Source organism: Callorhinchus milii, unplaced genomic scaffold, assembly GCF_018977255.1.
Source record: "Callorhinchus milii isolate IMCB2004 unplaced genomic scaffold, IMCB_Cmil_1.0 Scaffold3, whole genome shotgun sequence".
NCBI lineage: Eukaryota > Metazoa > Chordata > Chondrichthyes > Chimaeriformes > Callorhinchidae > Callorhinchus > Callorhinchus milii.
In genome coordinates, this window is record NW_024704744.1 from 41,087,456 (window position 1) to 41,102,901 (window position 15,446).

The window sequence follows — 15,446 nt, forward strand, 5'->3', positions numbered from 1 at the left end:
TTTCATTCTAGTCCATGTATTTCCTTTTTTTTTTGCATTTCGCCCACAATATACAGTCAATCGACTTTACAGTGTATCCTGTGAAGCACTTTTGGGACATCTTGACAACATGATAAGGCGCTATATCAAACGTAAAGATTATTATCTTATTTCATCTCACCACAGAGAGTGACTGCTGAGACTTGTTTGGTCAGTTAAGATATCTGATGGGCATAGAAACCAATGGCCATGCTTAAAAGTCCCCAAAAGCAAAGTATCAAGAGTTCCACATAATTTGTCGTTTCCATTGTCTGGTATTTTGTGTTCTCTCTCTCCAGGCAAAACACATTCTGCTTTACTTAGTTCCCAGAGTTTAGGGTCAGATTGGCAACAACAACAAATTACATTTGTGTAGCACCTTTAATGTCAGGAGGATGTCCCAAAGCAATGGACAGTCATGGACCCGATCTGGATTTGCGATCAGGAGGTGTGGAGGGCAGGGATATGAGGCTGACTGAAGGCACTGTTGAAGAAAAGGGTCTTGAGACTGTCCTTGAAGGAGGCAGAAGAGAGGGGGGGTGGGGGGGGCGGGGAGGCAAAGGGACTGTGGGAGGGAGTTCCAAAGGGTGGGGGCAGAACTGAGACTTGCATTCTCAGAATAATAATCCTTGTAGCTCAGTTGTTAAGAGCACTCACCTTGCAAAAGAGACACCTGGGGTCAATTCCAGGCAGGGCGAAACCTTGGGCAAGTTTCCTTACTCCACACGCCTAATAATAATCCCTCCAAAACAAAACAATAATAAATTGGTCATTTTCAATCCACGACTGTTTGTGGGACACTGCTGTGCACAATTGGCTGCTGCTTTTCGCCCACAAATATACAGTCAATTCACTTTACACTCTATTCTGTGAAACGCTTTGAGATGTCGAGAAGACATGAAAAGCACTATATCAAATGTAAGGATTATTATTATTATTAAATCCCTCCATTCCTTGGCACCCCCCTAATTCTCCAACCTCCACTCTCCTCACAGCATAACCCGCTGCCTCCGATCTACTAGCTCCGGCCTCCTCCTTGTCCCTCGAATCCTCCACTCCACCATTGGTGGCTGTGCCTTCAGCCACTACGCCTGAAGCCATGGAACTCCCACCCTCAATCCCTTCGCCTTGGCCCCCTCTTCCCCATTTTCAGGTTGCACCTGAAGACCTTCCTCTTCGACCACACATAAGGTCACCTTCCTCCTCCCCCTGGCTCAGCATCGGCCTCCACCATTGTCACACTGGGATCCCGACCAACATGGAGGGCACTATATAAATGCAAGTTGTTGTTGCTCCAATTTGATGTTCACTTATTTAAAACACAAAAACGTACATTTACCAAAAGCATGTATTTCTCATGGTTACTCTTGGGGTGCAGTGCAGTAAATTCCCGGTATTGAAGCAGTAATCCTAATTGGCGTTTACCCACAACCCAAAATCACTATTTCAGCAAAAAATGACAACCTTACACTAATTATAATGAGATGAGTATTGTATTTCTGATGTGAACATCCTGCACAATTGTCCAAACAAGGCACTGAGTTTTGGACTTGGGAGACTATGCATTGTTCCAACCTACAAACCTAGTTTGAGATTCCCTTGATATTTTCCAGTCGCTCAAGATGCTGTCTCACCTTTAATCCATTCAAACCCAAAGAGCAAGGGTGATGTCACTACCAATGTTGTACTCAAAAGAAAAACAAGAACACTGGGAATGGCTCAAGGGCAGTGAGAGTTTGTTGCAACTTTTGTATCTAAAAACAGCTAATAAAGGAACCATCTTCTTTATTGAATTTCAAAGAAATTGTAGGAATGTTGCTAGTTGAATTATTTCATTTAAATGAAAAAAAATACAACAAATTTATGCCCTCAAGTGAACTTAGTCCTTTTATTAAGTGACTTTCTTTAGTCGTTCCCTTATGAGGGTTAATCTGCTGCTTTTTACTCCCGTGATTATGCTGTGCTTGAGTCTGTATTTAGGCTTATATGTTTGCATGTCATTCACTTTCCTTGAAACATTAAAGACAGAACAAAGTGGCTAAGGAACCTTGCTTCCTGGCATTCCAATTCAAGTGGTATGTAGATAGAAATTGTTAAACAGAGCATGTATGTTTTTTAAAAAATTCATCACTATTCAAAAAAACTTTTAAAAAATTGTGTTCTCTTTTCATTTATTCAAAAATATGAATTTTTGCACTACAGTATGTGGCAGTACTAATCACACATTCAATAATTATTTTAAATAAAACAACATTATGAATTAAAACAAACAGAAAGGTTTTCCATATGCCATCAAATTAAAGGACCTAACATTATACCAAGAACACATTTCACTTTGTTACAATGGTCGTAAAATATTCAACTAGAAGAAAGAGGCGCACTGGAGCACAACACCGGTACCTCACTCAAGAGTATAAAAATTAAAAATACATCAGTTCACTTCAGCATTGCATTCTCCTGTATACTCAATGCATGCATCAGCCCTCAAAATATTCCCAACATTTTGACCGTTACTTTGGGACCTGTTCACATCATTGTATTCCTACTTATTCATCTTCCAACTGCATATTCCACAAAGACATTGTGCATTACAATCAGTTTTGCAGAATAATTATTTGGCTGGGGGAAAACCTCAGGCAAATAGTTTACTAGAAAGCAGAGTGCAAAATAGCTAATTTATATCACAAGTAAGAAATAATTCTCAACTTGTGAATGATTAATTCACAACCGGGTTATTTAAAAGGCCCCAATTAAATTGTTCCCTTTTGTATTTTTAAAATCTCACACAATGCAAAAGGTAAAAGTGTATTTTTTGTCTTTTTATAAAAAGCAAACACTTTATTGGAAGTAAGTACAGAAGGTATTTGAATACCTCCTGTGATAGCATATCAACTTTACAGTATAGACCTTCCTCCCCACCCTTCTAAACCCTTACGCAAACTCCTAGGTTTTCTATTGCTTCAGATCATCAAAACACTTACTACTGAGCCCCATTTGTATTCAAACTACCAATAACCACTTATGGCTTGCAAGGGACCAAACAGAAATACTGTTGCATTAACAGAAGTACATATTTACACAAACTTTCTTCAAGGATTTGGAAAACAAAATATTTCAAATGATTGATAATTGATGTCTATCAGAAAATGTTTGTCGTTTAATGGATCTTCCAAAAGTCCTTTTCTTTCATAATATTTTGGGCAAATGTACTCAAGATGAAGGACATCAGTGGAACACTTTTCCAATTTTGTCACCCAGTGTCAGCACCAAGCGAGGTCTAGCAAGACAGTACAACGCAGATCAGATGGAAAGAAAGACTTAATCCCCCAAAATGTGACTGAATTCCAACCACAAAAGAATACCCCTATTGTAACTGAGCCCTCTCTGCTCATTAATTTGTGCCCAATTAAACAATGGTATACTTGAATTCATACCCATGAAAAACTGGATCCAATGCCTCCTGAATTTATACCCCACCACAAATCTAATTTCAAAGCAGCAAAACATTGGACATTTTTTGGAGAATGTGTGAAAGAATATTATATGATTTTGCAATTATCTGTAAAAAGACACTTTCGACACATTTACATTTCTATTTCTGCCTTTGAAAAACTAGCCATGTATCAGTTGCTGATAGGTTTGTATTGTAAAGTGTAGTGACTGCATTTTGTAGGTGAATGCCTATAAATCCAAATTACTCAAGACAATCCATCTCAATTCAGTCTACATGTTTAGAAAACAAAATGTGTAGACATATAAGATCTATAATGGTGTGGACTATCTGGGTATTTGGGGTTTATAACAATGAAGGTAATATGTAGCTCCAAAAAATGGAAGAATTGGCATTGGTTATCTTACAATATTTTTGGCATGCTCCATTCCCGTTTAAACCCTTTGAAGTATAGGATTAACATACATTTGGTAATGAGGTTAGCATGAAAATTGTTAACCTATGACAAGAGAAACAAGGCATGATTTAGTTTGCAAGATTCCTTTGATTAACTTCTCAGCAAAGCTGCCCCAGAGAGGTACCAAGTGGAGGATAGGGTTTTCCCGACAGAAAGTCAGGGAACATCACCAAGTGAATCCCCAAGGCTGTACTCACAAACCAGAGCATAGTATTGGTACGGACCTGAAAGAAATCATTCCAAAAATATATTTCTATTACATTTTAACACTTGACATAATTATACCTGGAATTACCCAAAGAAATGCATGTAAATAACACAGGATTAAAAATAAACTCCCTCTAGGATTGAAAATAACCTACATTTTTTTCAGAATCCAAATGCAGTCAAATGTCTTCTTTCCTGAAAATGTATGTTTCAAAGGAAATTGGTTGCCTGCAATACTTACATATAATGCACACATTTGTACTGGCTGCTGCTAACCTGGTTACAATGGATCACTGCCTAGCCTCTTCCCTCCCCAAAATATACCATAGGTATGAAATAAGGGGTTGTTGCTGTCGCTTCAACGTGGTTTGCACGAACAAGATTATGCAGTAGAAGTCAAATTAAGCTTTTGTTGATGAATAAATTGGATGGTTATCGAATTCCACCTAGCTTAGAAAGGAAGCAAGATTTCAAGGGTTTAACGTCGTATGAAACTTGTGATATTTGCTCCCCATTATCAGTGTTATCATGGACCTAAGAAAAGCAAATGCATCATTGGTTAAAGTGAGTTGCTTATTAGATGCCCAGTAAAGTGTGATTCTGTAGCAATGAGAATGAACTCAATGGGAAACAAACTCTTTTGTGTTTCTCGATCTGAATTCAAATTGTCATCCATCTTTTTAAATTCCTTCATCTGTAGAAACTACACAGAAACTACACTTAAGCGTAATTACTGTGAAGTACTTTGAGCCATTTCTATGTGAGAAGGTGCCATGGTATACCAAATGCAGCTATTATCTTTAATGTACTTAAACCCGATGTAAAACAAAATAAATCATCTCGTAACACTGAGAACTTCAGTTCCTTTTCCACCATCTGCTCTCATCTTAGGACATATTTTCTTTTCTTTTTATAAAAAAGTATGAAATCATCTTGTGACAAGATGGCTAAAAATGATGGTAAAGGGATGAAATAGTAATTTGGTGCATGAAAAACAGCCAACACTGGATATAACAATGTGAACAGAACACTAATAAGGAACTTCTTTATTTGTGACCTTAGTATCAAAATAAGGTGTTTGCATGTTAGTTTTAGGTATCTGATTTCAACATAAATGCTTTGACATACAAAATTCAGACCAAATATAAAAACACTAGAGTTAGATTGTATTTGACCAAGCGTACATTTATACAAAAATGAACAGATAAGGGATGTACACGACACAGGCCTATACTACAAAGCATGCTTTGGAAGTTTTATTTAAAAAAATTAAATCCATTCCACTTTTGTCACAGGCAGAAGTGAAATCTGGTCATCCTTGAGTTCGACCTCATTCTACAATTTTAGCAAAAGGTCTGCAAGAGCTCCCTTGAAACAGCTATAGTGTAAAATCCAGTGTGTAAGTCAGATCCTCAGGCAAATTTCCTTGCCTTCTAAATGTAAGGATGTAACTTTTGAAAGCTTCACTCAAAGGATAATTGTAAAAATAGGATAACCGTTTATATACCAGTGCATCTGGTTAACCATATAATATTACAATATTCAAAAGAATAGGCATTATTTACACAAATTTCTTTGCTTTTCTTTCAGATATGAATCCATAGTATATACGCCAACAAATAGGAGGGAAAGGAAAGAAAAACATTGGATTTTTCAAATTTTGGAGCTGGTAATGGAAGTTTGTATATTTTTGCTAAATGTTTTTACACAAACAAATCATAAATGCCCAAACTTAATAAAGACAAAGGAAGATCTCTGATGATTTTTTAAATTAAGTTTTATTTGAAAAATAGGATCAGAGTAAGGATCCTAAGGGAAATGGCAAAATGCTGTTCTGCGGATATGAATGGTAAATAGCAGTATATAATATATACTGTGTATGGAGTTTTCTGGTTATCTACTGCCAATTGCTTTCTGGTAAAAGCTGCACTAATGAGATCTTGAGGGAGTAAGCACCCTATAGGGTGAATGCCATTGCCATCCTATACCAAGAATCTGAAATGCTTTTGAAAGTATCAAGAAACCCTAAACTTTCACAAAACAGCCTACAATTTCCATTAAAATTCCAAGCACAGTATATATGTTATATAGAATAACACATCAGTGAGTGAACTGAAGGCTTGGCCTAACCGTGGGTTCAGGTGACATTCATAAGATGCTCAGACTTTATTCTCACAACTTATACGTTGTCTGAACCCCTTCATTAGCTTTTAGCCTTGCAACTCACTCGCACAGTCATTTTATTTACAGAAGGTCAGATGCAGTTACAAAAGGGATAGAGCCACTTGAACTCAGTTTGTGGGGAGTGTTACTGTTGAGGAGCAGTAAAAAAACAAAATAAGTTCACATTCAACTTGTACAGAAAAGATATTATTTCTTGGTTCACCAGTTTTTTTTAAAAAGTGGAATATAACTTTTCTAAATTAAAAAAAGACCCGTGGGTGGAAACCACAGCAAGTCTCAAATATGACAGGATATATAGCACATTGGTTGGTACCTTAATGAGTACAATCCTCCTCTAACCACCTTCAGTGTTACTAAGCAAACGTTATTTGCTTTCCCTCCCTACATTGGATATTAATAAAAAAAGACAACAATCACTTTTAAAATAAATTCTGGAAGATTCATTATTTTAAAAATATGGCCAAATCAAACTGGCAAACCCAGAAATAAAAACTGTCTAGATTACTTTAAAATAGAAATGTAAAAGAAAACAAGCACACACCTCTCTGGGAAAATGATCTTTTTCCCCGGGAGAAAGGGGTGGGGGTGGGGAGGGAGAGAGAAGAACCGTTCTATCAACACTACACAACCAAATCAAACATCACCCCTAAATTGCCACAGGGAAATCAGAACCGGGAAAAACAATTTGTTTCAGAGCACGCTATTATTATTTGGCAGTTTAGAAGTGAAATGGTCAATAACATTGTGTACATCTTTTGCATGTGGTGCTTGACATTTTCATCACTTTCACACAGAATTTTTATCTGTGATTTTCTCATGTTGAAAACATGGACTTTGCCTCAGTTATACACAGAAAAGCAGTGGGTCGATAAGTAGAAAACCTCTGGAGTGTAATAACTTTCGCCCCAGCCCTAACAATGAACAAGAAAGAAGCATTTTATTCAAGGCACAATCACCAAATGTTATTCCTTATGAGGGAAGATACTGATTTAATGTAGCATAGTGGACAAAGGCAGAAAGTGCACAAAAACGACACTGTGCTGTAAGGTTCTATTTGCAAACATCCAATAAAAGGCCATTTGACCACTTAAAACACATTGAATATTACAAAAAAGCCAACCTTTCTTTAAAATCAGAAAATAAGGTGCAAGCTTTGGAAGAGATTACTGCATGGAATGAACTTTAAACCATGTTTCTTCCTAGAAAGCCTGGTAAGGGTACTTGAGTTAATATCCATATATAATGGGGCTTTTAAACCATATTTATTAATTGTGAACAACTGGCAAGTAAGTTGCCACAAAATCCTGTACTGTTTCCTGTTGGGTGAGGGTGGTTGGTGAGGGTTGGGGGAATTTTTACAAACTAAACAAGCCTGGAAATGTCAGCACCATTTACATGCTTGGCAATCTCAAAAAAATTGTCATAACTTTCCCCATCTGATAAAGGAATTGGGCACGTTCTCATAAACCCTTCATAAAGGTTGACAACATTAATAAGTGATGTGCTATAAAGCCATTTGAATAGATCATGGCACATCTCAAACCCATCCCTGCACTATATCTTAAAATATTTTTTTCTACTTACAATATACAATAATTTTCTGGTGTGTGTGAAAACATAACTAAAACCAGTCTCTTCTTTCTACTTTACCAATAGTAATTTTGTCTCTGATTGTGTAAGGTAAGCAAGAGTCCTACCACTCAGTTCCAGTGCAATGCAGGCTTGTTTTAGTTTTTGTTTACCTCTACATTCAATAGACAGGAGAAGCTACTCATGGTTGCTTCATACTACAATGGGAACAATAATGAGCCTCTTCTACAATTATCTTGAAAGCTTGAACTGAAGAGGCCCAAATGCACTTGAAGTCAACTTTTGCGTTCTCTATGATTTAAGTACATGATGGCTGACAAACGAGCAAGGACTTGATTGTTGGTTTAAAAAATATCTCAGGCTGAAGTATCTTGAAATAAAATACACCTGATAGATACATTTCTGACAACCAAAGCAAAATTGAGCCTTTGTAGTAATTAATGAACTGATGCTTGTGTACATTGACCAATGCATTTTTTGCTCATGATTTGCTATATGACAATGAATGGAATCATATTAAATAGAAAAGCAAGATATGTAAAGGACACAATCTTTCATAGGCTAGAAGGCCTCATGTGCATACTATGGGGGCTCAAAATGAGGAAACAAAGTCAGCTTTCACCAATGTTATGTTGAAGTGTGCGTTACATTTTCAGACTGCACCCATATGCCCATTAAAGACCCGGGAACACATTTGCAAATGTGAAAAAAGTTACCAATGATACAGACCAATATCCTTCCGACTTTTGATAAAATAAATATTGCTGCAAATATGAACTACAAGTAAACTACAGATTAACTGAAGGATAGAAAAATGTTAACTAACCTTACATTTTGGAAATCAACCAACCATCAATGCCCATGTTTAGGACAATAAACAATTCAGCTGTTACCGAATGTATACAATGTTTAGCTGGTAGTTACGAAGTATCAAATTCTGAATGTATTACTTTAGTTGGCTCATTGCTTGGCAGATTGATTGAAAGCGGCTACAAAATAAAAGTGTATCACCAAAACTCATGTTAACACACACACACAATTAAGATCAAACGTTTAACAAACATTTTTATGTATATACAAAAAAATTTGCTGAGTTTAGTCGCAATCAATTTGGCATTTCTGAAAAGATCCATTATTGATGAGTGCAAAAGCTAACTGATCCCAATCTTCTTTGTCGGCAAGTGTTCCTTCCACCATTAAAAGGAGATAGAAACTGCAGTTTATCAGAGGACATGAGGTGGAAGTAGAAGGGAAAAGGGCAGAATACAAATGCACATCGGAAATCCAAACTACATCTCACAACCACCCTTCTAACATGAACTAGTGTTGGCAAGTACGGAAATAATGTGCAATGTTAAGATGTACACAACCAGACAGAGAGGGAGAGCTAGATGAATACAAAACAACATTAAACTCTAGAAATAAAATGGTTGTTAGATTAGTCCTTGCTCATTTTGCCGTCTTCTGGTCAGTACGCCAAACTGAAATCACAATGTCAACTGAGCCTGCAGGTGAGAATGCAGTGACCTCAAGTGCAACAATCCCTTACCTGTTCTTGCCTAAACAAGAAGCCTCATTGAGTAGACACATTACAGACGTTTACCAACCAATCAGGTTGGCCTTTGCTTTCTCAGTCAGTTTCCGCAGCCTACCCCTACTGGATGTTCCAAAAGTTAAAGTAGAATCTTCGAACAGCAGTTGCCTTTGCTCCTCCTCAGAATCCTCCTCATTGTAGCACGTTGTCCTTCTACCTTGATTCCTCGTTTTCATGATGGATTTAGAGCTCATGGCCTCTTCAGTCCGTTCTTCCTCCTCCTCTGCCACAGGCTCAACTGGGTCCATGCTCTCCACTGGTTCCGTGGGATCCTCATGCTTCCTACTGTTGCTCCTCGTCTGCATCTTACCTTTAGCAGCAACTATCAATTTGGATTTAGCTGGTAGATTCTTTCCTTTGGGTTTCCTGCCTCTCCTTGGCTTCGGCGGCACAGATTCTCTTTGTGTGTTGCTCTCTGAATGAGAGCTGCTTTCTGAGGTAGCTTCTTCACCATTCGCATTCGATAAGTCTTTTTTTGTTTCTGCCAATCTTTTCATTTCATTCTCTTGTTGAGAACGAAGTAGTTCTTGTTTACTTTTCCTACCTCTTTTTTTACCAGGTCCTTTAAGACTTTTAATTTCCCCAGGTTTCCTACCAGGACCTCTCTTAGCCACTAAATTGGAGGTGCACGCACTATGTCCATTTATTTGTGGGCTCTTCGGTACTGAAGATTCAGCCTGGATGTTACCTGGACATTAAAAAGCAAGAAAAACAATGGAATAGTAAAAATTGTTTTTACACTGGTGATTCAATTCTACAAAGATATTTCAGTTTATAAACAGTTCAAAAGTTTGTTTACATTATCAGGGGTGGGGGGGAGAAGTGGTACAGGACTCTTGGTTCTTTAATAAATAGTAAATAGATGAAACAGCTGATTCTATTCTTAACCCAATTTGTTCCACTTCAGAAAGAAAAAGGTCAAAATTTATGGTATAAAGGTCTAATCTATCCTAAATTAGGTAGGGTTGATGATGGCTGTCTACAAACGATTTACTAGTCTCGGTCCCCAGCTACCTTGAGATTACAAAACAAAAATGACTCAAATTTGACAATCTGAGTTCCTGTATACTTGGGTTTAAACACTCGAAGAGAAATGGCATCACTCTAGAGAAACAGATAGGCTTTAAAAAACAACAGAGGCCAGCAGTGAGGATGAAAGACTATAATTCCACTATACTGGATGGAGTCTGATGTTATTAGTTTGAATGTCACAGAGCAGGCATGACAAATTATTTTAGGCAGAGGCACAAACTGATTACATCAAAAATGACCAAGGAAACGTAACACTAATAATCCTTACATTTGATATGAAGGCTTTCATGTTATAAAAGCACTTAACAGGAAAAACTATAAAGTGTCCCACAAACAACCATGAAATAAATGACCTATTTTATTTGGGGGATTGTTGGCCAGGAGAATAGTGCCATGGGACCTTTAACATCGACCTGAGTAGGCAAAGAGTGTCTCATTCGAAAGACGGCACCACCGACAATGCAGCACACCCCAGCCCTGCATTGGTGCATCAGTTTAAACTATAGGAGTTCCCATAGTTTGAAAACACAACTTTCTGACTCAGAGACGAAAGTTCTACCACTTGAGTTGAGCTCAAAATTACATAGTAAGCTTTCAGGTAAGGGATATTTGGAATGGAATTTCTTGTTGAAAGTTACCTATCTTTATGTTGCAATGTATGCAAAGGTATCATTTTGAACATTTCCTCAGATACAGTAAACTTGCCATCCCAATTACAAATGTTTATTGAGCGCCAAAACAAGAGATTGACAATATAATCAACTGTAATATGTAATTTTAGAAGTGGCCATTTTAAGCCATTGGCTGAGATGTTCTCAGCATTCTGGGATCAACTAAAAGTCTGTAATATCAAATCTTTGCTGCAAGTAGCTACTGAGTCTGAGATTATGACAATATTTAAAAGAGAGAATTATAAACATTGGAAGAGGAAGAATGTAAATAGAGTGCAGGGAATTTGGATTAGAATAGTAAGTAAGAATCTTCCAAGACTCAATGAGCTGAATGGCTTTCTACGATACTGGAATTTTAGTGGCAGGTCTCCAATTAATCAGAACTAACGTCTCACATTACTTGAGCAATTTAAATAATCTGGGTTCCGGCTCACATGGGTTAATGCTGTACAATGCACAGCACTACACACATACACACACTGCCTGATTCAGCTCCAGCTAGGTAAAAAACTTACCCTTAGGTTGTTTGTATGGTGTTGATTTATTCCTACGAGTTAACCTCTTTTTCTCAGTCTTCTCCTCTGCTTCCAATGATGTCTCAGCGCTGTGTTTGAACTCGGACAGGTTAGGGCTTTGGAGATTGTTCTGAGCCTTTGATGGCTTTGTGGTATTTTCTGCTGGAGAAAATATTGAGAGAAATTAAAATATATATATTACATCTTTCCTTGTGTCATAAAAAGTAACTATTCCTGGTATTTCTAAATAAGTTTTTGTTTGCAGGTACGTTACATTAGATAACCAAAGCAAGCTTTTCAAGGTTTCTTTTGATTAAGGGAAATTGTTGGCCAGGGCACTGGGAGAAACTCCCTTCTCTTTTGAAAAGGGCCGCAGGATCTTTAATGTCCACATGAACAAGTAAATGTAACCTCAGTTAATGTCTCATTTGAAAGACAGCACAATGCACAGCCTAACTGAACTGTTAGTCTAGAATACGAACTCAAAGGTGTTGATTTAACAACCAGCACAGAACATATTGCACTCAGTCACTAATGCCTGAAGAATGAGGTCCTCTAGTTAACACTAAATGTTTATTTTCTTACGTGCACTTCCAGCTGGTGTTGGCACAGAAGACTTGGGAAGTGTTGCCGCCGTCCCTAGTGAAGCTTGGGTTTCTGTCTTGGAGGTGTTGCCCAGACGTAATCTTGTCCTTCTGGTACGGATCACAGAAGCAGATTCACTCGCCCGGCCATTAGCCTGAATTACAGATGTTTTTATGCTTGTTGACCGCAAAGGTGGCGAAGAAGGCGAGGAGGTGGCAAGTTCTACTTTGGCCTGGGATTTTACAAACTTCCGCTTCCTTTCAGGGCTGCAATTGAAGTATAGAAATTCTTATTAATATCATGTTCTCTCCTGGTGACATAATCCAAGGCAAACGTCTGCTTGCACATAGAAGCAGGTGACACCAAACTTTACCTCTCTGCCTCGACTCCAGGACCACTGCTGTCATGACAGACTGTCTGTCAAACATCTTAACTTCCTTCAACTGAATGCTAAAAAAAACCCACCTGCTCCCCTCTGATTTCAACTGCATCCCCGACTGCTCACACTAGCTGACAGAGGCAGTGCTCAACCACCTCTTTTGCTTCACCCTCAGCTCTCGTTTACGGATTTCATTTGGTCCCTGACCAAGCCCACTTTCCTGCACAACATCACCTGCCTCCATCCTAACTCAGCCCTAGAGCACCTGAAACCCACACCCATGTTGTCACTTTCAGACTTGATACTTCAATGCTTTCCTCAATGAGGTTCCATTTCTACAGAACTCCACAGCCACATCCTTTCTTGCAGCAGTTTCTACAAGCTCATCACCCCCATCCTCGCCAGGCTACACTAGCTCCCTATTCCCCACTAGATTGACTTCAAGGTCCTCAGTTTTGAAAGTTTTAATAATAATAATAATAATAATCCTTGCATTTGATATAATAATAATCCTTGCATTTGATATAGCGCTTTTCACGTCGGGAGGACGTCCCAAAGCGCTTCACAGAATATACTGTAAAGTGAATTGACTGTATATTTGTGGGTGAACGCGGCAGCCAATTGCGCACAGCAATGTCCCACAAACAGTCGTGGATTGAAAATGACCAATTTATTATTGTTTTTGGTTTTGGAGGGATTATTATTAGGCTCTGTGTGGAGTAAGGAAACTTGCCCAAGGTTTCGCCCTCTGCCTGGAATTGAACTCAGGTCTCTCGCTTGCAAAGCGAGTGCTCTAACCACTGAGCTACAGGACTCCACAGTGCTTTTCGCGCTTTTCGCGCGATATAGCGCTTTTCACGTCGGGAGGACGTCCCAAAGCGCTTCACAGAACACACTGTAAAGTGAATTGACTGTATATTTGTGGGCAAACGCGGCAGCCAATTGCGCACAGCAGTGTCCCACAAACAGTCGTAGATTGAAAATGACCAATTTATTATTGTTTTTGGGGGTTTTTGGAGGGATTATTATTAGGCGTGTGGAGTAAGGAAACTTGCCCAAGGTTTCGCCCTGCCTGGAATTGAACTCAGGTCTCTCGCTTGCAAAGTGAGTGCTCTAACCACTGAGCTACAGGACTCCACGTTTTGACAAAGCCTTCCATATCTTCACTTTACACCAAATACCTATTCCTTTAAGTCGCTGTAGTAAGTACCAACTGATATAGTGCTGAGCAGGTCAATATGTGGATTCAGTCTGAATACTTCACAAAGTTACTTTGAAAAAGCTAACACACGAATAGCATCAGCTGCTATTCCTTATGATGAAAGTTCAGCAGGTTAACTTTTGATTGAAGCACTACCCCTAAGGTATGTTCTACTCCCTTGTCCTGCAGTCCTAGTGACTAACAGCACTAAATGAGTTTACCTTGATGCAGCACTGCTTGACAAAGAGCTGCTTCTCCTTCGTTTCTGCCTTTGAGTGGAAGCCTTCTTCTTCGAATGAAATCGAACTGCCGACTTATAATCAGAAATGATCGAGCTTATGTGTTCTTCAAACAGTGCTGACAACCGCAGGTTCATGCTGTAGATCTGGTGAGAATCAACATTTAATCGTAAGACTGAACCTTTTCGGAATGCATTTTTGAGTTTCTAAATAATAAAGAGAAAGCAATTTTATTGTACCATGCCATTACAATGCATCACATCATTTTATAAATGTTACTACTTTTATATAATAATCCTTATATTTCAGGTGATGCCTACAACGTTGAATCGTATTAAAGTTCTTCACGTGTAATTGCTGTGTACTTGTAGGCAAACATAGCAGCCAATCTACACATAGCATGGTCCCACGAACAGCCGCAAAGTGAATGAACAATTAATCTGGGGTTTGTTGGCCAAGACACAGAGAGAAATTCCCTTCTCTTTTGAATAATGTCATGGGATCATTAGCATCTACCTAAACAGACAGAACCTCAGTTTTAATGTCTCATTTGAAGGATGGCACCTCTGACAATGCAACACACCTCAAGCACTGCACTAGTGTCAGGCTACCCTAAGCTCAAAATCCCATTATGGGGCTTGGCACATAACCTTCTGACCCAGAGTGCTACCAGTTGAACTCGGCTGACACCTGAAGTGGAACCTCACTTTAATGTGGTGATTGGGATCCATAACATCCCAACTCGCTCTAGAGCAAGGTGAAACAGTTGGTATCACACCACAAGGGCACAGAAGCTAGTTTGTTCACTGAGTGTCAGTTGGTTCGCATGCCAACGCCCCAGTCATTGGGTCACAGCAACATCACCTGTTTGCTGTGCGTGCCCAGGCAGGAAGTGTTGTCTGATAACCGGAAGTTGACTTTATTTAGTGATGGAAGTTAAAATGGCTGACTTCCATTGGAAGGCATTCTCCATTGGCAGAAGGGGAGGTGAAAGCCCTGAGCAGGACCACAGCCAGTCTTTTGAGCAGCCCCAATTCTCAGCACTCGCAGGCATTGCCGACTTCCAGTCCAGCAAGCTGCTCATCATGGTGTCCTGATCTCTATTTGAGACCTCTGGTCCTAAAGGCAAACCAGATAACCCAATAGTCTGTTTCTGTGCAATATATGCCTCATCCCTTAATGATAAATTGGTCAGTTAACCTACGACTGTTTGTGGGACACTGCTGTGCGCAATTGGCTGCCGCGTTTCGCCCACAAAACATAGTCAATTCACTTTACAGTATATTCTGTGAAGCGCTTTGAGATGTCTCAAAGACATGATAC

The 15,446-nt window shown here is 38.9% G+C and overlaps 1 protein-coding gene across 3 annotated transcripts in view; it reads right to left on the reverse strand.

Annotated features, from left to right (window-relative positions):
* Nucleotides 1-2,162: 2,162 nt before the first annotated feature.
* LOC103188424 (pleckstrin homology domain interacting protein) overlaps nt 2,163-15,446 on the reverse strand; it is a 110,244-nt gene continuing 96,960 nt past the window's right edge. Inside the window, exons 37-40 of one of the 3 annotated variants that reach the window (XM_042333009.1) lie at nt 14,106-14,269; nt 12,305-12,570; nt 11,720-11,881; nt 2,163-10,189 (exon numbers count right to left, since the gene is read on the reverse strand). In XM_042333009.1, the coding sequence (XP_042188943.1) occupies nt 9,507-10,189; nt 11,720-11,881; nt 12,305-12,570; nt 14,106-14,269 (1,275 nt within the window). In that variant the 3' untranslated portion in view covers nt 2,163-9,506. Of the gene's footprint in view, nt 10,190-11,719; nt 11,882-12,304; nt 12,571-14,105; nt 14,330-15,446 lie in introns of all 3 variants that reach the window. The other 2 variants (XM_042333008.1, XM_042333007.1) reach the window with 2 other exon arrangements.